This window comes from Zea mays, chromosome 5 (genome assembly GCF_902167145.1).
Source record: "Zea mays cultivar B73 chromosome 5, Zm-B73-REFERENCE-NAM-5.0, whole genome shotgun sequence".
Lineage (NCBI taxonomy): Eukaryota > Viridiplantae > Streptophyta > Magnoliopsida > Poales > Poaceae > Zea > Zea mays.
Window position 1 is genome coordinate 15,288,375 of NC_050100.1, and position 27,602 is coordinate 15,315,976.

Sequence of the window (27,602 nt, forward strand, 5' to 3'; positions counted from 1 at the left end):
CTAATTCAGCTAGATGCTATGGAAACCATATATGGGTTTTAGGTACATCATACATGAACATCTAATCACGAAATCCTAAAGTTGACAGGGGTATGAGTTGACTGCACTTTGGATAGTAGACATTTAATATTTAAAATACAATTAAATACACTATAGTTCAGATTTTCACAAGAGATGCATCTGCTAGAGGCTAAAATTTTTTAGTGTGCTAAACTAAAGATCAATTGGCACATACCACTTTGTCACGCTCTTAGTGAAATGGATTGGCTTGTTTGCTGCGATAGACTGTGGGTTTACACTTGCTATCGTGAGAGTGTACATGTCCGAGAATCTTGGGAATTTAGAAGAAACAGTGAGGCCATTGCTGCTGAAAGAACCCTGAGAGAAAACCCACAAGTTAGCAAAGCTATAGACACCAAATTGTTAATAAGTACTGAATCAAACCAGAACAGACATCTCAGAACTGTCAATAATAATTCTCCTTAATTCAAACAAGATCACGTCAATATCTAATCAGTGAGGCATTCAACACCACATCAAGGGGACGTGTTCACCAAAAAGAATTGTCGGGCAAATAACAAGGCCTGCTTTTGAAACATATGCTTTACTGACCACAAGGATTGAATATCAAAGTACATTTGAAATCAATGCAGATTTGGTCCCTTGGGCGGCTGGCACCCTCATTAGCTAAAATATCAAAGTAGGATATATACAGAGCAAGAGTACCTCTACTTTAATGGCCTTGGTCCTCCAGAAGATATATTTCAGAGCCTACATGATCTTGTCTACTCGAGCTCTCAAATCAAATAGGCATAATTAAATGGCATCCACACAGTAAAGAAATGCATGAATCAGAATTTGTTGCATTATCATTTGTGGACCTACAGTTCTCAAATCATTTGTGGACCTACATTAAAGAGATGCAAGAATATATATAGAGCAAAGTGTTTACCACTGCCTTGGAAGCATCAATCACATCTATGTTGCCCCGGAAGCATCCAAAATGAACCCACATTCCCAAAAAAACAGAAGGTACCAAAACACTGATCCGATAGAAGGAGAATAGGGAGAGAGAACGCAACTAAGAGCCGGTACGAACCTTGACACTATCTTCGTCTTCATCGCTGTCATCGCGGAAGATCCCCTCTGGGTCCAGGTCCATGGCGCCGAGGTCGGGAACTGGAAGTCTGGAAGGTTCTAGAAATTAACAAGGGTTTAAGGCAGGTCCATGGCGACGCTAGGATGAACACATCTTGTTAGAAGGCGGCACATCGGCGAGGACGCCTTCCTAGGAAAGGGGGAGTACCACATCCGTTGCAAGATAATAACAAATTGATAAGTACTTCGCTTAAGATTGAAAACAATCAAAATCAAAAACAAATTATATGTACATAGCTCACCCGAGATCTTCAAAAAGAAGTATTTACAATAGAAGTGGTATGCTTTCCTGCAGTTTGCCATTTGATCCTGCAGATTCCATGATCTACGGGTTCTATCCTCCTCTCCCTCCTAATCTTTCTCTGAAATGGTATGAAGCAAGAGCATTTACTGCTGCCAGACACCTCTCAACAACATCGCTATCCTGCACCAGACAAAGTAAGTCTGAACTATATCAGCTTGAAGAATAAAAATCAGCACTTGAGGATAGTTCAATTTATAAGAATGCTAGAAGTGAATGGGGTATGTGGATGTCGGGCGAGCTGGTTAGTTCTTGATTGAATAAATAAAAATACACTTGGCTAAACAAATAAATTTTTTGAACACAAAAGAAGTTGCAGCAGATCAAGGACGAAGACAACAACCATGTTTAGATTGCCATGGTCATGCCGTGAGTGTTCCCTACATCTGTGCAGTGAGATGGGGTTCCTTGGTTTCGCCAAAGTCAGGTGAATGGTCCTATATCCTCCAAACTGATTCTGTCATAGTAAGCACAGATTACAGATTCTGTGAACCAAAGTCAGGTGAATGGTCCTAGGAAAATCTATCCATCTTCATCACATGCTGCTAGGAACACATGTAAATATTCATTGTTAAGAAAGCAGCTATTTGAGGCACACATGTTTTCAGGGAACACAATACATTCAAATTTACATTTCGAATTTCGGTATTTCCCATACATCATACCTTTGTAGTCACTTAGGCTACAGCTAGGCACAATAGATGACGTACAGAGACAAAAAAATCACAGAAAACATAATGTAGCAAAGTGGATGCATAGTTTTGATCTATAATCAGCATTAAAATCTATTTACTTGTTTTGTGTTATGTTTTACTCAATTTAGTTTGGACATTGCATTCTGGACTACAAAAATACTTGTGATGAAAAAAATAAACAGCAAGCCAAGATGTCTAGGGGAATATCCATTGCCCTTTATTGATACCCAATGCCTTGTCTTATCTGTTTTTGGGGGCAGTTAATTGAATGCAGCAAAGGGGAATGGAATAAATGTTGTGTGCTTACTGTGTTAGGAATTCGACTTACTTTAAAAGATCTCTAACTTCAGAAGAAAGGTTTAAATGCCTATAAGGACCTCATTACTACAGGACTGAACAAGGTCGGTTTACTTCATACATAGAGCATATATACTCCGTCTTTAAAGTATATGATTTCACCTCTTCCTTTTGCATATCTACATACAACTACAAGCAAAAACTGAGTAGCTGATATTCCTTGATGTCATCACCACCCGTGGCCACCAAACAATTGCACCTGCACTCCTCCAGCCAAGCTAGATTCAGAGCGATGAAGCAAATCAAAGGCAATACATCTAACCGCGTTGTCATAGTTGCCTCGTTAGTTCAGGGAAATCGCTTAGCCGACCAAAGCACCAACTAAGATAGGAAGTCGCTAGGGAACCTAGCATCGCTAAATGAGCAACCAAAAAGCTGACCTCAAATGCCATCGTGTAAGAGCAGTTTTTATTGGGAAAAAGGAAATGGATAGCGATAAGTTGCAGAGGCACATAGAGATGCAATACCAAGGAGGGATTAGTCATCGCCATAAGTCGGGGATGGACGTCTTGATTCAGTCGTTTTCTTTTCTTTGTAGAAGTTTTCGCAACCTCTGCAGCAGCTTTCAAGAACTTGCAAATGGAACAAACAACATGGAGTTGGTGTGAAGGTGTGTGCATGGAGGGAGGATGGGGATGGGGACGGGGATGGGAGGACTCACCGGTGCCGACAACGACTCGAGCTCCCTGCAAGGCGCAGACGCGCCGCGCCGTTGCGGAGGTCGACGACGCGGGGGGCGACAGGCAGGCGATCGTCCAGGGCATTTCGTCTACCCCAACGACAACGCCTTCCCCTGGACCTTGCGACGCCGAGCCGCCTCCTCCGCGCCAGCTTCAGGGAGACACTATGGAACAACACTGTCACCCTCAACTTCGAGGTCGGCTCGGAGGAGAGCGCGTAGGTGGTCGAGGCCGACTCTAGTGGTGCCTTGCTGCTCCCAGATCCTATCGCAGGAGGGGGGATGACGACACGGGTCGATGGGCACGGGGTGGGGATGATGACGCGGTGGAGGTCACGGTGGGCGTCGAGCGGGACGACGAGGACGGGGGTGGGGATGACGACACGGCTAAGGTCGACGACGAGGACGGGGGTGGGGAAGACGACACGACGGAGGTCGCGAACGCCGACCGAAGATATCTTGGGCTCCATGCCGCACCGGTGGATAGGGACTGAGGAGGGGAGCGCGCCGCGTTTGCCGACCTCGCGTGTGCCTCTTTACTCCGTTTGTCTCTCGTAGGAAGGGAGTGGGGCGGGGCGAGGATGGGGGCGTGGTAGCCCTGGATTGCCGGCGAGGGGCAAGCCCGAGGATGGCGGACGCGGACGCGGAGGATCCCTGAATGGCGCCTTCCATTCATGGAGAGCGAGGCGGAGGCGGAGATGTCGGGGGCGGGCGCCGCTGCGAGATTGGGGGTGGGGTAGGGGTGGGGGGCGCGAGGGGCCGAGGGCGAGAGCGGAGCCGTGGTGGACGCCCTCGATATCAACATATACAGTAGTAGAGATAAATTTATTATTAAAGATGTTATACTTTAAGTATTCATAGTAGTTGTTTAATAAACTTGCATAAAACACAGAACAATTGAATAGATTCTGAAATAGATAGATTTATCTTAAATATATAGAGTTAAGTGGGTTATGGCAATAGTTAATATGTTTGTTGCAATATCTGAAGTTAGGTTGCTATGTTTACCCGAATTGGTTCCAAAGAGCTGAATATCCAGACAAAAATATACAGACATATTTATACAGAGGGTGCAAAATAAACATTCCACAATTCAAAAGATTGGTGATGAGATAGGGGAATCTTCAATACTTGGAAGATTTTTTGTTTGTTTCTTTTCCGGAAAGCAGGGCCTTTGCTTCAGCTTGTAGGTGAATTGTAAAAGTTAAGTTATTCTATATACAGATAAAATGTTTGTTTGGTTAAGCTTTTTTTTCTAACCAGCTTTTCTGAAAATCTAGCTGTAGAAAGAAGCTCGTTGTGGAGAAAATCTAAGTATCATGGTTGTTTAGTGCGGAGGAAGATGAATATGCCCATAGGATTCAGGATCTAGAAAGTGATTGGTTCCTAATGTTGCAACGACTCAGTCGATTTTATGTTTCTATTGATTTTGGATGGTTTTACCAAATCGATTCTTATATAAGTGGATTGAAAAGATGAGTGTTTGACACTCCGTAGCAACTTTTGGTGGTCAGAAATTGAAAAAATGTAAAACAAATAGAGCCAAAGTATTATAAAAAGATATATGAAGAATTTTTGAGAGGTCGTAAATAGAAAATTTCACTCTTCCAAACAGTTACAAATATTTTATTCGTCGATGTTGGTTTTGTGTGTGGATGTATATGTATGGGAAAAAAACTATATATTTGTATGTGAGGATTTGTTTGTATGCGAACTTTTACACAGCAGCATATATGAATATATGCTTGCTAATAGTAGAAACATGAGTGGTGGGTTCGTTTTTTTCGTTGAACAACACGTTGCAAAAGAATAAAATTGAACGCATTATCACAAATTGGGTAGTCACACCTGTTCTGGTAGGAGATGAATCCCAATAAAAGGAGCCTGTGACAATTCTAAGTATCTGGGCAGGGCAGTTTAAACTGTTTATAAATAATCAAATCAAAATTCGTTGTATATAAAAAAGTGCGGAAGATGGCCGGACCTGTAGTGAATCGGGAGGCAAATGTTGACAGCAGGCTGCGCAAGGAGGGGCACGCACGGCTGGTCGGCTAGACGTCCCCACGGTCGTGGGTCCATGTTGAAGGCGTAGGGTTTTTTTAAGCCATAAATTTCACATGAATAATATAGAAATTTTATAGTAACTAGGTATGTGCTCGTGCGTTGCCACGAAAGTTATAAATTAGTACAAAATATAGATACTAAACGACAAACATCAATATGATATGCAAAATCCGTGGCAAAATATCACTGTAACACTAATACTATATTGGGAGCAGCTCATTGAGGAAGCAGCAGCAGTGAAGTTGTGATAAATTCAACACTTTATCGAAATTAAATAACACTGAAAAAGGATCTACCAAGAGTAAAAGCTCAAATTTACCCGATAGTAGAAGTAATCATACAGACGCAAAAGGTGGTATTTGTCGGTTGCAACATGCTTGTTAACATATTTCAGAAGCTTGATCTCATCAAGACTCTGATCGAAAAAATCTTTGTTATTTTTTTATAATTTTAACACATACATCCAATCATGTGCTTGATGAGGTCTGTCAGTGATTTGATTTGGCGCTCCAGAGAAGCAATTGTCTTATGGCACTCTGCCAGCTTCCCAGCTGCATTAGCGAGCTTCTTTTCCTACAACAATGACAAACAACATTGGTTGAGGTGACTGCATAACCAAAATGCTTACTCCAGATAAGAAGAGATATTCCCAATCCATGTCACGGTTTAAGGAAACAGCATAACCAAAATGTTTGCTTTTTGGTTGTATATATGAACCAAAAGTAAGGTTGGTTGCATTGCTATGGTTAACTGATGATAGTGAGACATTTCTTATCGCATCCAATGGTCCACATTTAAAATCAATAATGACAATAACAAAATGTTGTCTCTGCCAATGTGGATTTATGTGGAGGTAGATATCATTTGACCTCAAAAATAGAGATTGCAAAAAATGCTGGCGCACTACTAATCATCATGTGATCCTTAATTCCTCCTGATATCAGCTAACGAGCAGAGTTAGGTACTATTCCTGTGACCGAAGAACCATGTCGGTCACTAATTATTATTTGCAAACTTAACATTGCTTAGAACTGGAACTGCATCTCCTTTGTGTAGTTGAGCTCGTCAAGGTGTGCAGCCATGGCCTTGTTCATCGGAGGAGGACCACATCTCAGGATCTGAAATAGGTAAACACATCTCAGGTTAGATACAAGAATAGAGAATACACAATCGATCTTCATAGTGAACTGAAAAAAATAAGACTCAAGATTCACCTGAATGTCCTCAGCAGGCGCTGGACAATGAGATTGGATCATTTCCTTAGACACAAACCCAACACCACCGTTCCAGTTCTCAGGAGGCTGCACAAGTAAAAACACTGTGTATGTCAGATGTCTTTGGAAACAATGTGCTAATTAGTATAACGTAAAGAAGATTTCTCAGGATAATAACTTCAAACGATAGAGAACAACATAGCAAGGAAGTACATTTGGATATTGTTTTAGCTATAACATGAATTCTGCAGTCATTCTAAAATTTGTGAATAAATGGAGAGTTTGAAACAGTGAAGCCTGTTGTTCTTTTTACAAAAAAAAACTAATGTGTTCCTATACATGAAATAAAGAATGTTGATACAGTAATACCTTCAAATTTTCTAAAGAATGTGACACAAACCTGATTCAACACATAGTAGATCTTAAAGCGGCCAGGATAGGTTTTGGCCATGTCGTCCAGCTCATCCTGTATGATTGGATTGAATAGAAATTATCAAATTCAGTATGGCAGCCCATCATAAAGAGAGCATGTGCAAATCAGTCTGACAGATAAAAGATAAGAATCCATAACAACAACGTAAAGAAAACAACAGGCAAAGGGAAGATCTGAGATGAGCACTGAGATGAATCCAGGAGATTATTAATTAATTGTCACCTTGAGCTTGTCCATGCCGAAGGCTGGGTTGACCACCCTCCGATGGCGCACCCAGTCGGTGCCTTCCACCAGGACCAGCCCTTTGCCGAGCATTGCCAGAATAGTCGGGTGGGCGTCGTCCTTGAAGAAATGGCCGGACTTGTTGAAAAGAACCTGCCTTACCGACTCGTAGTCGAAGAGGCAGACCCGTGGCCGTGGACCCATCCAGTACAGGAATGGCTCCCCTGCGTGACGTTGGAACGAAAACCTTCAGTTCAATTCCATGCCAAACTGGAGAGAGTTAAAACTGGTACCCAGCCATGAGTTTAATTTCAGTGTTCGTTTTGCCTGAGAACTCAACTACAGTACAGAAAAGTAGTGCTAGCGTGGAAGTAGTGAAAAATATATCAAGCATAGCAGGAACAGAGGAACAGATCAACAGAGCATAGATGATCAATAACATCGAATCAGGAAGGAACTACGGATACAGGAGACACATAGAAATAGATACATCCTGGATCATCAGACTATCAATCATGCTTGGTTGATCCTATGGCAGTCCTCCACAAAAGCACAAACATATAGAAGAATAGGAAATGGAATTATATTATAAAAAAAATCATAAAATGGCTGCAAGAGAAGGTACTACAAAAGGGTAACAAACATAACGAAAGTGTTTTATTCATGAATAACCATTTCATCAAATTGATCAGACTGCACAGAATTCCCAAGTTGGAGTTCACAATACTTGGGACCAGGCCTAAGGCCAAGGGCAGCAGCCTTAGATGGATCAAACTTTCCCTTAGATGCATTTCAATCAGCACCAAAGCCTTAGATGCATTTCGATCAGCACCAAAGCTATGTGTGTGAAGCATTGCTCTGTTGGGATAAAAGATCTCATTGCCCCAGTTCATAACTCAAGATCAGAAGGCCCCCATATGTTCACTTGATTTCAAGTTAGCAGGAAGAAGACTAGAGTTAGTTGGTCGAAAAAATTTTAATAGAGAATGCATAAATGCATCTGTTGATAGAAAAAACACATAAAAAAGAAACCATGTCAACATACCAACATGCCCTCACCTCCAATACTTGCTAGAGTTATTTGGTTGTGTACTACAATATCAAAACAACTAACACTGCCCTCTGGTTTGTGGGTCGGCTGATGGCGAAATTAGACCTGTCACCGCTGGCTTGCGCGCGCGTGTCGAACAGTGTGCTGATGATTCTTGAACTACGAGGATCATATCACATGGATCAGCAATCAGCAACGGATAAATGGAATGGTACAGTGTCAATACCTATTGTAATTTCTAGAGTCCAGACCAAGTCATCAAAATGAGAAGGAAGTCAAACAGTTCACCTCGACCCCTGAAGCACTTCCCTGCAAGACTGTAGGATGGACTCGGCCACTGCGAAATCGAGCAGTCGTAGCCCGACAGTGGCCATGAGCCGCACCTTGGTTTCACCCTAGCTCTCCCGCGACACATGGCGCCGGCAAACTCTAATAGCGGTGCCAGAGACAGGCCCGCGCCGTGTCCATCTTGGTGGGGGCAGCTGCGGAGGAGCAAGAGCTAGGGTTTGTACCTTGGGCTCGCCGTGGGCATTACGACGGTGCATCGGGTTGCATGGAAATCTCCCCATAACCAAGGCCACCCCGAGATGTTGTGGTGCCAACATATGCAGCAGCCTCGGCAGCAGCATCAGCCCAGCCACTATCGTCACAGCATACTCTCAGAAAGTTGATTTACTTGCCAGTTCTAAGAATCCGTTGTGTGAGCACTGGAGATATGAAAGCTGGAAGCATATCAGATTTAATAAGCTGAAAGCTGGAAGCAATCGTCTTACCTTGCTCCGAACGGAGTAGCCTCTGATACTTCACTTTGCTGCAGGCGAAGAACCTGAAGACGGCGGTGGACAGCGCGACCTGCACAAAGTCGACGAACGCGAGCTCAGTAGCGCCTGGTGGCTCCCTCGGTCAGCAATAGCGCGCCCGCAGGTAGTAGAGGAGCTACCTATCAAAACATCATCCGTCATCTCCCTGGGCTTCTCTCTGGCCAGCGCAAAAAGAGCAAATTTCTAACCTTATCGTCGGCCCAGGAGGGGAACTCGCAGTAGCGGAAGCCAAATCTCTTGGGGACGTAGCCGGTGCAGCGCCACAGGGCGGCGGAAAAGGCCGGGGCGCCGCGGAAAAGAGCGCCGTCACCCCCGCCAGGAAGCCCGTGGAAGTGGACGCGGGCTGGGAGCGGTACCTCGGCCCAGCGGCGGTGTCGGGGACCATAATTAGGGGTACCCTCAAGACGCCTAATTCTCAGCTGGTAACCCCCATCAGCATAAAGCTGCAGAGGCCTGATGGGTGCGATTAAGTCAGGGATCAGTCCATACGAGTGACTCGATCACGCTTCACCCGAGCCTAGCCTCGGACTCAGGCTGCCGACCTCGAGGGACTTCCGTCCCGCCCGAGGCCCCCCTTTTAACGGCGGACACATCTCCGGCTCGCCCGAGGCCTTGGCTTCGCTAAGAAGCAACCTTGACTAAATCGCCGCACCGACTGACCAAGTTGCAGGAGCATTTAACGTAAAGGTGGCCTGACACCATTATCCTGACACGCGCCCCCGGCAGAGCCGAAGTGACCGCCGTCACTCAGCCGCTCCACTGACCGGCCTGACGGAAGGACAGCGCCGCCTGCGCCACTCCGACTGCAGTGCCACTCAACAGAGCGAGTCTGACAGGCAGTCAGACCTCGCCAGAGGCGCCATAGGAAACTCCGCTCCGCCCGACCCCAAGGCCCGGACTCGGGCTAAGACCCGGAAGACGGCGAACTCTGCTCCGCCCGACCCCAGGGCTCGGACTCGGGCTAAGACCCGGAAGACGGCGAACTCCGCTCCGCCCGACCCCAGGGCTCGGACTCGGGCTAAGACCCGGAAGACGACGAACTCAGCTCCGCCCGACCCCAGGGCTCGGACTCGGGCTCGGCCCCGGAAGACGACGAACTCCGCCTCGCCCGACCCCAGGGCTCGGACTCCGCCCTGGCCTCTACCGAACGACTTCCGCCTCGCCCGACCCAGGGGCTCGGGCTCGGCCTCGGCAACGGAAGACAGATTCGACCCCAGCTTTGGAGGAGCGCCCACGTCGCCCGGCCTTGGACGCGGGCCCGCCACGTCAACAGGGAGCGCCATCATCGTCCTACCCCGAGCCGACTCGGGTCACAGAGAACAAGACCGGTGTCCCATCTGGCTAGCTCCGCCAGATAGGCAATGATGGCGCCCCACGAGCTCTGTGACGACGGCGGCTCTCAGCTCTCTTACGGAAGCGGGGAGACGTCAGCAAGGACTCGACCGCCCCGACAGCTGTCTCTCCGCCAGGCTCCGTTGCTCCTCCGACAGCCACGACATCACGCCAGCAGGGTGCCAAGATCTCTCCGGCTGCCACATTGGCATGTACTTAGGGCGCTAGCTCTCTCTCCGCTAGACACGTAGCACTCTGCTACACCCCCCCATTGTACACCTGGATCCTTTCCTTACGCCTATAAAAGGAAGGACCAGGGCCTTCTCAGAGAAGGTTGGCCGCGCGGGACCGAGGACGGGACAGGCGCTCTCTTGGGGCCGCTCGCTTCCCTCACCCGCGTGGACGCTTGTAACCCCCCTACTGCAAGCGCACCCGACCTGGGCGCGGGACGAACACGAAGGCCGCGGGACTTCCACCTCTCTCACGCCCGTCTCCGGCCACCTCGCCTCTCCCCCCTTCGCGCTCGCCCACGCGCTCGACCCATCTGGGCTGGGGCACGCAGCACACTCACTCGTCGGCTCAGGGACCCCCCGGTTTCGAAACGCCGACAGTTGGCGCGCCAGGTAGGGGCCTGCTGCGTGCTGACGAACAGCTTCCCGTCAAGCTCCAGATGGGCAGTCTCCAGCAACCTCTCCGGCCCGGGACGGTGCTCCGTTTCGGGAGTCTTGAGTTCATGTCCTTCGACGGCAGCTACGACATGATACTCCTTCCACCGCCGCGCGACAACGATAATGGCGGCCGACAACCCGCCCGCCGGCGGCGGAATCGACGACATCTTCCCCACGTGGTGGAAGAACAACATTCGAGCTCGCTCCGTCCTCTCCCCCGCCAACGGAGGAGGAGGCGGGGCCACCAAGGCCAAGCGGGAGGCCGCGCTTCGTCGGCCGTCGAGCGAATCGACGCCCCCGACGCCCCGACGGAAGGCACGCCGGGCGTCGACCTCGCGTTCGAGACGAAGGCAAGCGTCGTCCCCCCGCGACACGCCGATCCCGAGCAAGAAGACGACGCCAGCGCGCTCGCGGAAAGCCTGCAGGACGTCGCCCTCGTACCTGGGATGACGGTGCAACCAGTCCCCGATGTGACTACGTCGCTCCTCGTCGACCAAAAGGTACCGACTAACTCCCATCTTACGTCACTTCGACTCGGCCTCAACCCGCCTAGCAACCTTGCTTTGGCGGGCGCTCTCATTGAGGCGAGTGCAACCCCACTGGGGTTTCGTATGCGGTCGCCTTGGGACCGGTTGACGGACGTCTCAACCTACGGGCCCTCTGGGTCCGAGGAAGATGACGATCCCAGCATCTGTTGGGATTTCTCTGGACTTGGCAACCCCAGTGTCATGCGGGACTTCATGACCGCATGTGACTACTGCCTCTCCGACTGTTCCGACGGAAGTCGCAGCCTTGACGACGAGGACTGCGGCCCGAGCCGCGAATGTTTCCACGTCGAGTTAGGGGATCCCACCGAAGGCAACCATCTCGGCATGCCGGAGGATGGTGATCTCCCTAGGCCGGTGCCTCGCGCCGACATCCCGCGGGAGCTAGCTGTGGTCCCCGTTCCGGCGGGGGGTTACGACCCACAACTCGAGCAAGTCCGCGAGGCGCAGGCCAGGCTCAACGAGGGAATAGGAGCGCTTGAGCCGATCCGTCGGGACGTCGGGCGGGTATGGGCTGGCCAACCCCCGGCCGGAGAAATACGTCACCTGCCCCAAGGTCTCCAGCACCGCGTCGCCAACGATGTCAGGGTCAGGCCGCCGCCCGCATCCAGCGGGGTTGGTCAGAACCTGGCAGCCGCAGCGATGCTCCTCCGCGCGATGCCGGAGCCATCAACTACCGAGGGTCGGCGAATCCAGGGAGAGCTCAAGAATCTCCTGGAGGGCGTTGCGGCCTGACGGGCCGAGAGCACTGCCTCCCGAAGGCAGGGATACCCCTCGGAACCTCATGCCGCGACTTCCCGATTCATGCGGAAAGCCTCGGTCTACACCGGGCGCACGCGCAACACCGCGCCTGCGGCCCCAGGCCACCTCGGCAACGAGCACCATCGACGCGACCGTCGGGCCCACCTCGACGAAAGGGTGCGCCGAGGCTACCACCCCAGGCGTGGGGGGCGCTACGACAGCGGGGAGGATCGGAGTCCCTCGCCCGAACCACCCGGTCCGCAGGCCTTGAGTCGGGCCATCCGACGGGCGCCGTTCCCGACCCGGTTCCGACCCCCGACTACTATCACGAAGTACTCGGGGGAAACGAGACCGGAACTGTGGCTCGCGGACTACCGCTTGGCCTGCCAACTGGGTGGAACGGACGACGACAACCTCATCATCCGTAACCTCCCCCTGTTCCTCTCCGACACTGCTCGCGCCTGGTTGGAGCACCTGCCTCCGGGGCAGATCTCCAACTGGGACGACTTGGTCCAAGCCTTCGCCGGTAATTTCCAGGGCACATACGTGCGCCCCGGGAATTCCTGGGACCTTCGGAGCTGCCGGCAACAGCCGGGAGAGTCGCTCCGGGACTACATCCGGCGATTCTCGAAGCAGCGCACCGAGCTGCCCAACATCACCGACTCGGATGTCATCGGCGCGTTCCTTGCCGGCACTACCTGCCGTGACCTGGTGAGCAAGTTGGGTCGCAAAACCCCCACCAGGGCGAGCGAGCTGATGGACATCGCCACCAAGTTCGCCTCTGGCCAGGAGGCGGTCGAGGCTATCTTCCGAAAGGACAAGCAGCCCTAGAGCCGCCCGTCGGAAGAGGCTCCCGAGGCGTCTACTCAGCGCGGCGCCAAGAAGAAGGGCAAGAAGAAGTCGCAATCGAAACGTGACGCCGCCGACGTGGACCTTGTTGCCGCCGCCGAGTGCAAGAACCCTCGGAAGCCCCCCGGAGGTGCAAACCTCTTCGACAAGATGCTCAAGGATCCGTGCCCCTACCATCAGGGGCCCGTCAAGCACACTCTCGAGGAGTGCGTCATGCTTCGGCGCCACTTCCACAGGGTCGGGCCACCCGCGGAGGGTGGCAGGGCCCACGACGACGACAAGAAAGAAGATCACCAAGCAGGAGAGTACCCCGAGGTCCGCGACTGCTTCATGATCTACGGTGGGCATGCGGCGAATGCCTCGGCTCGGCATCGCAAACAAGAGCGCCGGGAGGTCTGCTCGGTGAAGGTGGCGGCGCCAGTCTACCTAGACTGGTCCGACAAGCCCATCACCTTCGACCAGGCTGACCACCCCGACCATGTGCCGAGCCCGGGGAAATACCCGCTCGTCGTCGACCCCATCGTCGGCAACGTCAGGCTCACCAAGGTCCTGATGGATGGGGGCAGCTGCCTCAACATCATCTACGCCGAGACCCTCAAGCTCCTGCGCGTCGATCTGTCCTCCATCCGAGCAGGCGCTGCGCCCTTCCACGGGATCATCCCTGGGAAGCGCGTCCAGCCCCTCGGACGACTCGACCTCCCCGTCTGCTTCGGGACGCCCTCCAACTTCCGAAGGGAGACCTTGACGTTCGAGGTGGTCGGGTTCCGAGGAACCTACCACGCGGTACTGGGAAGGCCATGCTACGCGAAGTTCATGGCCGTCCCCAACTACACCTACCTGAAGCTCAAGATGTCGGGCCCCAACGGGGTCATCACCGTCGGTCCCACGTACAAACACGCGTTCGAATACGACGTGGAGTGCGTGGAGTACGCCGAGGCCCTCGCCGAGTCCGAGGCCCTCATCGCCGACCTGGAGAACCTCTCCAAAGAGGTGCCAGATGCGAAGCGTCATGCCGGCAACTTCGAGCCAGCGGAGACGGTTAAGGTCGTCCCACTCGACCCCAGTGGCGACACCTCCAAGCAGATCCGGATCGGTTCCGGGCTCGACCCCAAATAGGAAGCAGTGCTCGTCGACTTTCTCCGCGCAAACGCCGACGTCTTTGCGTGGAGTCCCTCGGACATGCCCAGCATACTGAGGGATGTCGCCGAGCACTCGCTGGATATTCGGGCCGGAGCCCGACCTGTCAGGCAGCCTCTGCGCCGATTCGACGAGGAGAAGCGCAGAGTGATTGGCGAAGAGATCCACAAGCTAATGGCAGCCGGGTTCATCAAAGAGGTATTCCATCCCGAATGGCTTGCCAACCCTGTGCTTGTGAGGAAGAAAGGGGGGAAATGGTGGATGTGCGTGGACTACACTGGTCTCAACAAGGCATGTCCGAAGGTTCCCTACCCTCTGCCTCGCATCGATCAAATCGTGGATTCCACTGCTGGGTGCGAAACCCTGTCCTTCCTCGATGCCTACTCAGGGTATCACCAAATCCGGATGAAAGAGTCCGACCAGCTCGCGACTTCTTTCATCACGCCCTACGGCATGTACTGCTATGTCACCATGCCGTTCGGTTTGAGGAATGCGGGTGCGACGTACCAGCGGTGCATGAACCATGTGTTCGGCGAACACATCGGTCGCACAGTCGAGGCCTACGTCGATGACATCGTAGTCAAGACAAGGAAGGCTTCCGACCTCCTCTCCGACCTTGAAGTGACATTCCGGTGTCTCAAGGCGAAAGGAGTCAAGCTCAATCCCGAGAAGTGTGTCTTCGGGGTGCCCCGAGGCATGCTCCTGGGGTTCATCGTCTCCGAGCGAGGCATCGAAGCCAACCCGGAGAAGATCGCAGCTATCACCAGCATGGGACCCATCAAGGACTTAAAGGGTGTACAGAGGGTCATGGGATGCCTCGCAGCCCTGAGTCGCTTCATCTCACGCCTCGGCGAAAGAGGCCTGCCTCTGTACCGCCTCTTAAGGAAGGCCGAGTGTTTCTCTTGGACCCCTGAGGCCGAGGAAGCCCTCGGGAACCTGAAGGCGCTCCTTACAAAGGCGCCTGTCTTGGTGCCCCCAGCTGATGGAGAAGCCCTCTTGGTCTACGTCGCCGCTACCACTCAGGTGGTTAGCGCCGCGATTGTGGTCGAAAGGCAAGAGGAAGGGCATGCGCTGCCCGTTCAGAGGCCAGTCTACTTCGTCAGCGAAGTACTGTCCGAAACAAAGATCCGCTACCCACAAGTTCAGAATCTGCTGTATGCTGTGATCCTGACAAGGCGGAAGTTACGACACTACTTCGAGTCTCATCCGGTAACTGTGGTGTCATCCTTCCCCCTGGGGAGATCATCCAGTGCCGAGAGGCCTCGGGCAGGATCGCAAAGTGGGCGGTGGAAATCATGGGCGAAACAATCTCGTTCGCCCCTCGGAAGGCCATCAAGTCCCAGGTGTTGGCGGACTTCGTGGTCGGATGGGTCGACACCCAGCTGCCGACGGCTCCGATCCAACCGGAGCTCTGGACCATGTTTTTCGACGGACCGCTGATGAAGACGGGAGCCGGCGTGGGCCTGCTCTTCATCTCGCCCCTCGGGAAGCACCTACGCTACGTGCTACGCCTCCACTTCCCGGCGTCCAACAATGTGGCTGAGTACGAGGCTCTGGTCAACGGGTTGCGGATTGCCATCGAGCTAGGGGTCAGACGCCTCGACGCCCGCGGTGACTCGCAGCTCGTCATCGACCAAGTCATGAAGAACTCCCACTGCCGCGACCCGAAGATGGAGGCCTACTGCGACGAGGTTCGACGCCTGGAAGACAAGTTCTACGGGCTCGAGCTCAACCACATCGCTCGGCGCTACAACGAGACTGCGGACGAGCTGGCTAAAATAGCCTCGGGGCGAACGACGGTTCCCCCAGACGTCTTCTCCCGGGATCTGCATCAACCCTCCGTCAAGATCGACGACGCTCCCGAGCCCGAGGCACCCTCGGCACAGCCCGAGGCACCCTCGGCACAGCCCGAGGCACCTTCGGCCCAGCCCGAGGTACCCTCGGCCCCCGAGGGCGAGGCACTGGACGTCGAGGAGGGGCAGAGCGGGGCCACGCCTGATCGAGATTGGCAGGCCCCGTACCTGCAATATCTCCGCTGAGGAGAGCTACCCCTCGATCAAGCCGAGGCTCGGCGGGTAGCGCGACGCGCCAAGTCGTTCGTCTTGCTGGGCGATGAGGAGGAGCTCTACCACCGCAGCCCCTCGGGCGTCCTCCAGCAATGCATCTCCATCGCCGAAGGTCAGGAACTCCTGCAAGAAATACACTCGGGGGCTTGCGGCCATCACGCAGCACCCCGAGCCCTTGTCGGGAATGCTTTCCGGCAAGGCTTCTACTGGCCAACGGCGGTGGCTGACGCCACTAGAATTGTCCGCACCTGCGAAGGGTGCCAATTCTATGCGAAGCAGACCCACCTGCCCGCTCAGGCTCTGCAGACGATACCCATCACCTGGCCCTTTGTTGTATGGGGTCTGGACCTAGTCGGTCCCTTGCAGAAGGCGCCCGGGGGCTACACGCACCTGCTGGTCGCCATCGACAAATTCTCCAAGTGGATCGAGGTCCGACCCCTGAACAGCATCAGGTCCGAGTGAAAGGGAAATGTGCCTTTGGGCCATTTCTAAGTATTTTGGTGATTAAGTGCCAACACAAGTGCTTAAATGTGAATCTATGCCCATGGATGAACAAAGTGCAAATCACAAGTAAAGGTATGTTTCTAAGCCTTAGTACATTGGTTTTGTGTACTAATATATTTGTCTAAGTGTTAGAAACAGAGAGAAGAAGAAAAGGAGAATGTTGGCTGTGTACAGCCAACAGGCTGTTTCGGTCTGGGCACCGGACTGTCCGGTGGTGCACCGGACAGTGTCCGGTGCGCCAGGCTGCCTCGACCTGAAGACGCCGCTCTCGGGAATTTGCCGACGGCGTACGGCTAAAATTCACCGGACTGTCCGGTGTGCACCGGACTGTCCGGTGAGCCAACGGTCGGCCCAAGCCAACGATCGGCCGCGGAATCTGCGCGCGACACGTGGTCTGGCCAACGGTCGGAAGGAGGCACCGGACTGTCCGGTGTGCACCGGACTGTCCGGTGCGCCAGATCTGCAACGGTCGGCAACGGTCGGCTGCGCCTGTTAAGGAAAGAAATCGGGCACCGGACAGTGTCCGGTGTGCACCGGACTGTCCGGTGCGCCCGACGACAGAAGGCAAGGATGGCCTTCCAGATTTGTTCACAACGGCTCCTAGCTGCCTTGGGGCTATAAAAGGGGCCCCTAGGCGCATGGAGGAGGTATCCAAGCATTCCTTGAGCACTCTTGATCACTCACACATCAATTCTGCGCACTTGTTCGACATTCTAGTGATTTGAGCTCCGTTCTAGTGTGCTAGTCTCTTGAGCTCAAGTCTGGGTCTTGTGTGTGCGTATTCGCTATGATCTTTGTGTCGTGTGTGAGTTGCTAATCCCTCCCTCGCTCCGTGATTCTCTGTGAACATCTTTTGTAAGGGCGAGAGGCTCCAAGTTGTGGAGATTCCTCGCAAACGGGATTGAGAAAAGAAAAGCAAGAACACCGTGGTATTCAAGTTGATCATTGGATCACTTGAGAAGAGTTGAGTGCAACTCTCGTCCGTTGGGACGCCACAACGTGGAGTAGGCAAGTTTTGTACTTGGCCGAACCACGGGATAACCACCGTGTCATCTCTGTGATTGCTTTCTTGTGGTTATTGTGTTTTGGCTCCTCTCTAGCCACTTGGCCATAATAGTGCTAACACTTAACAAAGTTTTTGTGGCTATAAGTTTAAGTTTTACAGGATCACCTATTCACCCCCCCCTCTAGGTGCTCTCAATTGGTATCAGAGCCGTTCTCTTCAAGAAAGGGACTAACCACCCGAAGAGATGGATCCTAAGGGGAAGGGAATCGTGATCAACGATAAGGAGAAGGAGTCCTTCGTCAACGAGCCCAAAGATGACAAGCCTAACGACTCTGGCTCGGGTCATAGACGGAAGGAAGGGAAGAAGAAGAAGACAAGGCGCATCAAGGAGATCGTCTACTACGACGACAGTGATGAGTCTACTTCTTCCCAAAAGGATGACGACAACGACTACAGGAAGACGGTCAATTCGAATTTTTCATTTGACTATTCTCGTATTCCACATAATTCGAATTCGCATTTGCTTTCCATTCCTCTTGGCAAACCTCCACACTTCGATGGGGAGGACTACGGATTTTGGAGTCACAAAATGCGTAGTCACTTATTCTCTCTCCATCCAAGCATATGGGAGATTGTAGAGAATGGAATGAAATTTGATAGCTCGGATAGTCCTATGCTTATAAATGAACAAATCCATAGAAATGCACAAGCTACTACTGTTCTCTTAGCATCCTTGTGCAGGGAAGAATACAATAAGGTGAGCGGCTTGGACAATGCCAAGCAGATATGGGACACCCTCAAGATCTCTCACGAGGGCAACGACGTCACCATGCTCACCAAGATGGAGTTGGTGGAGGGCGAACTTGGGAGATTCGCTATGATAAGGGGGGAGGAGCCAACCCAAACATACAACCGGCTCAAAACCCTTGTCAACAAGATAAGAAGCTATGGAAGCACGCGATGGACGGACCACGACGTCGTCCGCCTAATGCTAAGGTCCTTTACCGTTCTTGATCCTCATTTGGTGAATAATATTCGTGAGAATCCCAGGTACACCAAAATGTCGCCCGAAGAAGTTCTTGGGAAGTTCGTAAGCGGACGAATGATGATCAAGGAGGCAAGATACGTGGACGACGCGTTGAACGGTCCTATCCATGAGCCTCAACCCATTGCTCTCAAGGCAACAAGGAGCAAGGAGGCACTACCAAGCAAGGTGGCGCAAGTTGAGGCGGCCGGGCTAAATAACGAGGAGATGGCCCTCATCATTAAGCGCTTCAAGACGGCGCTTAAAGGTCGCAAGGGACAGCCAAGCAAGACCAAGACAAAGGAGAAGCGCTCATGCTTCAAATGTGGTAAGATTGGTCATTTCATTGCTAACTGTCCCGATAATGAAAGTGACCAGGAAAAAGGGGACAAGAGGGAAAAGAAGAAGCATTACAAGAAGGCAAAGGGCGAGGCGCATCTAGGCAAGGAGTGGGACTCGGATTGCTCCTCTTCCGACTCCGACAATGAAGGACTCGCCGCCACCGCCTTCAACAAATCAACCCTCTTCCCAAACGAGCGTCACACATGCCTTATGGCAAGGGAGAAGAAGGTATGTACTCGCAACTCTACCTATGCTTCTTCAAGTAAGGACGAATCTAGTGATGAGGATGAAGTAGATTATTCATGTTTGTTCAAGGGCTTAGATAGATCTAAGATAGACAAAATTAATGAATTAATTGATGCCTTGAATGAAAAGAATATACTTTTAGAAAAGCAAGAGGATTTGTTGTATGAAGAACATGATAAGTTTGTAGAGGCTCAAAAATCCCTTGCATTAGAAATTAAGAGGAATGAAATGCTTGCTTGTGAAGTATCAACATGTCATGATTCTATTTCTAACTTAAAGAGCATAAACGATGATTTAAATGCTAAACTAGTAGAAGCAAATAAATCCAACTCTTGTGTTGAATATGTTGAAATTTGCACTAGGTGTAAGGATATTGATATTAATGCTTGTAGCGGACACTTAGTTTCTATTTCAAAATTGAATGATGAATTAGCTAGCCTTAATGCTCAACTTAAGACTAGCAAGAGTAATTTTGATAAACTAAAATTTGCTAGGGATGCCTACACGGTTGGTAGACACCCCTCAATTAAGGATGGGCTTGGCTTCAAGAGGGAAGCCAAGAACTTAACAAGCCATAAGGCTCCCATCTCCGCCAAGGAGAAAGGGAAGGCCCCTATGGCAAGTAGCACTAAAAGGAATCATGCTTTTATATATCATGATAGGAGACAAACTAGAAATGCCTATAGGAGTTATAATGCATATGATGATTTTAACTCTCATGCCATGTGTGCTTCTAGTTCTTCCTTTATGCATGGTAGAAGTATGTCTAGGAAAAATGCTATGCCTAGAAAAAATATTATTCATGCTCCTAGGAAAGTAGTGAATGAACCTTCTACAATTTATCATGCTTTAAATGCTTCCTTTGCAATTTGCAGAAAGGATAGGAAGGTAATTGCTAGGAAATTAGGGGCAAGATGCAAGGGAGACAAAACTTGCATTTGGGTCCCTAAGAATATTTGTGCTAACCTTGTAGGACCCAACATGAGTTGGGTACCTAAGTCCCAAGCCTAAATTTGCCTTGCAGGTTTATGCATCCGGGGGTTCAAGCTGGATTATTGATAGCGGATGCACAAACCATATGACGGGGGAGAAGAAGATGTTCACCTCCTACGTCAAGAATAAGGATTCTCAAGATTCAATCATATTCGGTGATGGGAATCAAGGCAAGGTAAAAGGGTTAGGTAAAATTGCAATTTCTAATGAGCACTCTATCTCTAATGTGTTCTTAGTAGAGTCTCTAGGATATAATTTACTATCTGTTAGTCAATTATGCAATATGGGATATAACTGTCTATTTACAAATATAGATGTGTCTGTCTTTAGAAGAAGTGATGGTTCACTAGCTTTTAAGGGTGTATTAGACGACAAACTATATTTAGTTGATTTTGCAAAAGAAGAAGCCGGTCTAGATGCATGCTTAATAGCTAAGACTAGCATGGGCTGGCTGTGGCATCGCCGCTTAGCACATGTGGGGATGAAGAACCTTCACAAGCTTCTAAAGGGAGAACACGTGATAGGTTTGACTAACGTACATTTCGAAAAAGATAGACCTTGTGCAGCTTGTCAAGCAGGTAAACAAGTGGGAGGAGCACATCACAGCAAGAATGTGATGACCACTTCAAGACCTCTGGAGCTGCTGCATATGGACCTCTTCGGACCCGTCGCCTATCTGAGCATAGGAGGGAGTAAGTATGGTCTAGTTATTGTTGATGACTTTTCCCGCTTCACTTGGGTGTTCTTTTTGCAGGATAAGTCTGAAACCCAAGGGACCCTCAAGCGCTTCCTCAGGAGAGCTCAAAATGAGTTTGAGCTCAAAGTAAAGAAGATAAGGAGCGACAATGGGTCCGAGTTCAAGAACCTTCAAGTGGAGGAATTCCTTGAGGATGAAGGGATCAAGCACGAGTTCTCCGCTCCCTACACACCACAGCAAAATGGTGTGGTAGAGAGGAAGAACAGGACGCTCATCGATATGGCGAGGACGATGCTAGGAGAGTTCAAGACCCCCGAGTGCTTTTGGACGGAAGCCGTGAACACGGCTTGCCATGCCATCAACAGGGTCTACCTTCATCGCCTCCTCAAGAAGACGTCGTATGAGCTACTAACCGGTAACAAACCCAATGTATCTTATTTTCGCGTATTTGGGAGCAAGTGCTACATTCTAGTGAAGAAGGGTAGAAATTCTAAGTTTGCTCCCAAAGCAGTAGAAGGGTTTTTGTTAGGTTATGACTCAAATACAAAGGCGTATAGAGTCTTCAACAAATCATCGGGTTTGGTTGAAGTCTCTAGCGACATTGTATTTGATGAGACTAATGGCTCTCCAAGAGAGCAAGTTGTTGATTGTGATGATGTAGATGAAGAAGATGTTCCGACGGACGCTATACGAACCATGGCGATTGGAGTCGTTCGGCCACAGGAAGAAGATGAACGAGATCAACCTTCTTCCTCAACTATGGTGCATCCCCCAACTCAAGACGATGAACAGGTTCATCAACAGGAGGCGTGTGATCAAGGGGGAGCACAAGATGATCATGTGATGGAGGAAGAAGCAGAACCGACACCTCCAACCCAAGTTCGAGCGATGATTCAAAGGGATCATCCCGTCGACCAAATTCTGGGTGACATTAGCAAGGGAGTAACTACTCGGTCTCGATTAGTTAATTTTTGTGAACATTACTCCTTTGTCTCTTCTATTGAGCCTTTCAGGGTAGAAGAGGCCTTGCTAGATCCGGACTGGGTGTTGGCCATGCAAGAGGAGCTCAACAACTTCAAGAGGAATGAAGTTTGGACACTGGTGCCTCGTCCGAAGCAAAATGTTGTGGGAACCAAGTGGGTGTTCCGCAACAAACAGGACGAGCACGGAGTGGTGACAAGGAACAAGGCTCGACTTGTGGCAAAAGGTTATGCCCAAGTCGCAGGTTTGGACTTTGAGGAGACTTTTGCTCCTGTGGCTAGGCTAGAATCAATTCGTATCCTGCTAGCATATGCCGCTCACCATTCTTTCAGGTTGTTCCAAATGGATGTCAAGAGCGCTTTCCTCAACGGGCCAATCAAGGAGGAGGTGTACGTGGAGCAACCCCCTGGCTTCGAGGATGAACGGTACCCCGACCATGTGTGTAAGCTCTCTAAGGCGCTCTATGGACTTAAGCAAGCCCCAAGAGCATGGTATGAATGCCTTAGAGACTTTCTAATTGTTAATGCTTTCAAGGTTGGGAAAGCCGATCCAACTCTTTTCACTAAGACTTGTGATGGAGATTTGTTTGTGTGCCAAATTTATGTCGATGACATAATATTTGGCTCTACTAATAAAAAGTCTTGTGAAGAGTTTAGCAGGGTGATGACGCAGAAATTCGAGATGTCGATGATGGGCGAGTTGAACTACTTCCTTGGGTTCCAAGTGAAGCAACTCAAGGACGGCACCTTCATCTCCCAAACGAAGTACACGCAGGACCTGCTAAAGCGGTTTGGGATGAAGGACGCCAAGCCCGCAAAGACGCCGATGGGAACCGACGGGCACACCGACCTCAACAAAGGTGGTAAGTCCGTTGATCAAAAAGCATACCGGTCAATGATAGGGTCATTACTTTACTTATGTGCTAGTAGACCGGATATTATGCTTAGCGTATGCATGTGTGCTAGATTTCAATCCGATCCTAAGGAATGTCACTTAGTGGCGGTGAAACGAATCCTTAGATATTTAGTTGCTACGCCTTGCCTCGGGCTCTGGTATCCAAAGGGGTCTACCTTTGACTTGATTGGATATTCAGACTCCGATTATGCTGGATGTAAGGTCGATAGGAAGAGTACATCGGGGACGTGCCAATTCTTAGGAAGGTCCCTGGTGTCATGGCATTCTAAGAAACAAACCTCCGTTGCCCTATCCACCGCTGAGGCCGAGTATGTTGTCGCAGGACAGTGTTGCGCGCAACTACTTTGGATGAGGCAAACCCTCAGGGACTTTGGCTGCAATCTGAGCAAAGTCCCACTCCTATGTGATAATGAGAGTGCTATCCGCATGGCGGAAAATCCTGTTGAGCACAGCCGCACAAAGCACATAGACATCCGGTATCACTTTTTGAGAGACCACCAGCAAAAGGGAGATATCGAAGTGTTTCATGTTAGCACCGAGAACCAGTTAGCCGATATCTTTACCAAACCTCTAGATGAGAAGACCTTTTGCAGGCTGCGTAGTGAGCTAAATGTCTTAGATTCGCGGAACTTGGATTGAATTGTAGCATACATGTGTTTATGCCTTTGATCATGTTCATTCTGCATTTTGTTGCTTATAGTGGTGCTCAAGCTGTACAAACACTCCCTGGACCTCACAAGTCCGTTGCAAAGTGATGCACATGTTTAGGGGGAGATGTGTTACAACTTGACCCTTTGAGACTAACCATATGCTTGAGTTTGCTTGATTTAGTCTCAAAGGAGGATTGAAAGGGAAAAGGTGGACTTGGACCATGAAAGACTTCCACTGCACTCCGATGAAAGGGTAACTTATTCCAAGTCCATCTAATGAACTCTTATTGCCATTTGCTCTTAATTGGAGATTTTTGGTGAGGCAATGGGATTAAAGGGCCAAAGTTGATTCCGTTTTGGTGCTTGATGCCAAAGGGGGAGAAAATAAAGGCCAAAGTAATAAAATGGATCAGCTACCACTTGAGAAATTTTGAAAATAGTGAAATAGAGCTTTTTGTTTTGTCAAAACTCTCTTATTGTCTCTTTTGTCAAAAGTTGGTTTCTTGTGGGGAGAAGTAGTGATTATGGGAAAAAGGGGGAGTTTTTGAAATCTTTGATCAATCTCTTTTGGAATGACTCTCTTTATGCTTCAACATGTGTGTTTGACTTAGAGATAGAGATTTGAGTTTGATTTGCAAAAACAAACCAAGTGGTGGCAAAGGATGATCCATATATGCCAAAATTGGATAGAACTCAAATTTATTCTATTTGAAGTGTTTTTGCACTTGTTCTAGTTGCTTTATGTTATGTTGGCATAAATCACCAAAAAGGGGGAGATTGAAAGGGAAATGTGCCTTTGGGCCATTTCTAAGTATTTTGGTGATTAAGTGCCAACACAAGTGCTTAAATGTGAATCTATGCCCATGGATGAACAAAGTGCAAATCACAAGTAAAGGTATGTTTCTAAGCCTTAGTACATTGGTTTTGTGTACTAATATATTTGTCTAAGTGTTAGAAACAGAGAGAAGAAGAAAAGGAGAATGTTGGCTGTGTACAGCCAACAGGCTGTTTCGGTCTGGGGCACCGGACTGTCCGGTGGTGCACCGGACTGTGTCCGGTGCACCAGGCTGCCTCGACCTGAAGACGCCGCTCTCGGGAATTTGCCGACGGCGTACGGCTAAAATTCACCGGACTGTCCGGTGTGCACCGGACTGTCCGGTGAGCCAACGGTCGGCCCAAGCCAACGATCGGCCGCGGAATCTGCGCGCGACATGTGGTCTGGCCAACGGTCGGAAGGAGGCACCGGACTGTCCGGTGTGCACCGGACTGTCCGGTGCGCCAGATCTGCAACGGTCGGCAACGGTCGGCTGCGCCTGTTAAGGAAAGAAATCGGGCACCGGACAGTGTCCGGTGTGCACCGGACTGTCCGGTGCGCCCGACGACAGAAGGCAAGGATGGCCTTCCAGATTTGTTCACAACGGCTCCTAGCTGCCTTGGGGCTATAAAAGGGGCCCCTAGGCGCATGGAGGAGGTATCCAAGCATTCCTTGAGCACTCTTGATCACTCACACATCAATTCTGCGCACTTGTTCGACATTCTAGTGATTTGAGCTCCGTTCTAGTGTGCTAGTCTCTTGAGCTCAAGTCTGGGTCTTGTGTGTGCGTATTCGCTGTGATCTTTGTGTCGTGTGTGAGTTGCTAATCCCTCCCTCGCTCCGTGATTCTCTGTGAACATCTTTTGTAAGGGCGAGAGGCTCCAAGTTGTGGAGATTCCTCGCAAACGGGATTGAGAAAAGAAAAGCAAGAACACCGTGGTATTCAAGTTGATCATTGGATCACTTGAGAAGAGTTGAGTGCAACTCTCGTCCGTTGGGACGCCACAACGTGGAGTAGGCAAGTTTTGTACTTGGCCGAACCACGGGATAACCACCGTGTCATCTCTGTGATTGCTTTCTTGTGGTTATTGTGTTTTGGCTCCTCTCTAGCCACTTGGCCATAATAGTGCTAACACTTAACAAAGTTTTTGTGGCTATAAGTTTAAGTTTTACAGGATCACCTATTCACCCCCCCCCCTCTAGGTGCTCTCACCGAGCAGGCGGTGGCGTTCTTCACCAACATCATCCATCGCTTCGGGGTCCCAAACTCCATCCTCACTGACAACGGCACCCAGTTCACCGGCAAAAAATTCTTGGATTTTTGCGAGGATCACCACATCCGGGTGGACTGGGCCGCCGTGGCTCATCCCATGTCGAATGGGCAAGTGGAACGTGCCAACGGCATGATTCTACAAGGGCTCAAGCCTCGGATCTACAACGGCCTCAACAAGTTCGGCAAGCGATGGATGAAGGAACTCCCCTCGGTGGTCTGGAGCCTGAGGACAACGCCAAGCCGGGCCACGGGTTTCACGCCGTTCTTCCTGGTCTACGGGGCCGAGGCCATCTTGCCCACTGATCTGGAATACGGCTCCCCGAGGACGAGGGCCTACGACGATCAAAGCAACCAAGCTAGCCGAGAAGAATCGCTGGACCAGCTGGAAGAGGCTCGGGACAAGGCCTTACTACACTCGGCGCGGTACCAGCAGTCCCTGCGACGCTACCACGCCCGAGGGGTCCGGTCCCGAGACCTCCAGGTGGGCGATCTGGTGCTTCGGCTGCGGCAAGACGCCCGAGGGAGGCACAAGCTCACGCCCCCCTGGGAGGGGCCATTCGTCATCGCCAAGGTGCTGAAGCCCGGAACACACAAGCTGGCCAACAATCAAGGCGAGATCTACGGCAACGCTTGGAACATCAAACAGCTACGTCGCTTCTACCCTTAAAATGTTTTCAAGTTATTCATATACCTCGCACCCACGCAAAGTTTAGTCATCAAGGAAGGGTCGGCCTCGCCTCGGCAAAGCCCGACCCTCCCTCGGGGGCTAAAAGGGGGGAGACCCCCTCTGCGTCGAATTTTTCCTCGAAAAAAGATCTCTTTTTAGCAGAATTTCTTTCGTGCTTTTTGACTACTTCGGAAAGCGGATCCTGGAAACGACGGAGTACACGTAAGCAGCCAAGGCTGACCGAGCCGAGGGACTCCTATGCCTCCGGGATACGGATACCTCACTCATCACCTTCTGCGATAAGTAACTCGCGTTCGGATAAAGCGACCCCGTGGACCGAACAAGTCTTCACGTTTGGAAGCTCTTCTGCCAAAGCGGTCCTTCAAGCTTTCTCGACTAAGTCGGGGACAGGGCCTCATGGACGGGCGAAAGTACGTGTAAGCGGCAAGGCCGACCGAGCCGAGGGACTCCCACGCCTCTGGGATACGGATACCTCACTCATCACCTTCCGCGAGAAGCAACTCTCGCCCACACAAACATCCCTGTTACCGACGGAAAGTCCAGATGCTCGAAACAAGAGGAAAAAAGACGCAGCTTCGCAAGCGCAGCGAGGGTGTGTTTTCTGGCCTCGGCGGCCGCAGAAGGCACACGCTACAAGACAATCTGATCCTACAGGCACGGGTCTTCACGCTGAAGGGGGCCGTAGCACCCTCGGCATCGACGACATCTTCAGCAAGGTCCGACCCAGCCTCGGACGGCGACGCGGTCCAGGGACTTCTCCGGGAATCCGGCCCGAGCAGGCGGCTCGGCCGGTTACCCCTGGGGCCTCGGTCAACCGACTTCCAAGGGCGCCAGCCCGACCCGAGGCCTCGGCTGATCGACTCCGATGTCGGCTCCGCTGACGGACAACCCGGCTAGGCTCCAGCCAACTAGGTTCCCATTTACGAGCCAACTCCGCCTCTGTTCGTACTGATATCGCTACCCCTGGCCTCGGCTCGTCGAAGAGCGGCCAAGGGGTCCCTTGAACTAAGCTAGAGGAGCCCCAGACAACAAGGCCGATCGAGCCGAGGGATTCCTACGCCTCCGGGATACGGATACCTCACTCGTCACCTTGACACGGGGCGACTCATGCTTGGTGAAGCGGTTCAGATAATCAA

General features: G+C 50.8%; 1 protein-coding gene across 1 annotated transcript; it reads right to left on the minus strand.

The window, feature by feature from the left end:
• Positions 1-6,025: 6,025 nt before the first annotated feature.
• LOC109939430 (NADH--cytochrome b5 reductase 1) lies at positions 6,026-7,071 on the minus strand. Its single transcript, XM_020537614.2, has 3 exons — positions 6,869-7,071; positions 6,469-6,555; positions 6,026-6,372 (listed from the first exon to the last, which is right to left on the minus strand). The coding sequence occupies exons 1-3, from the start codon at positions 6,917-6,919 to the stop codon at positions 6,280-6,282; spliced, it is 231 nt and encodes a 76-aa protein (XP_020393203.1). The 5' UTR covers positions 6,920-7,071; the 3' UTR covers positions 6,026-6,279.
• Between the last annotated feature and the right edge of the window lie 20,531 nt (positions 7,072-27,602).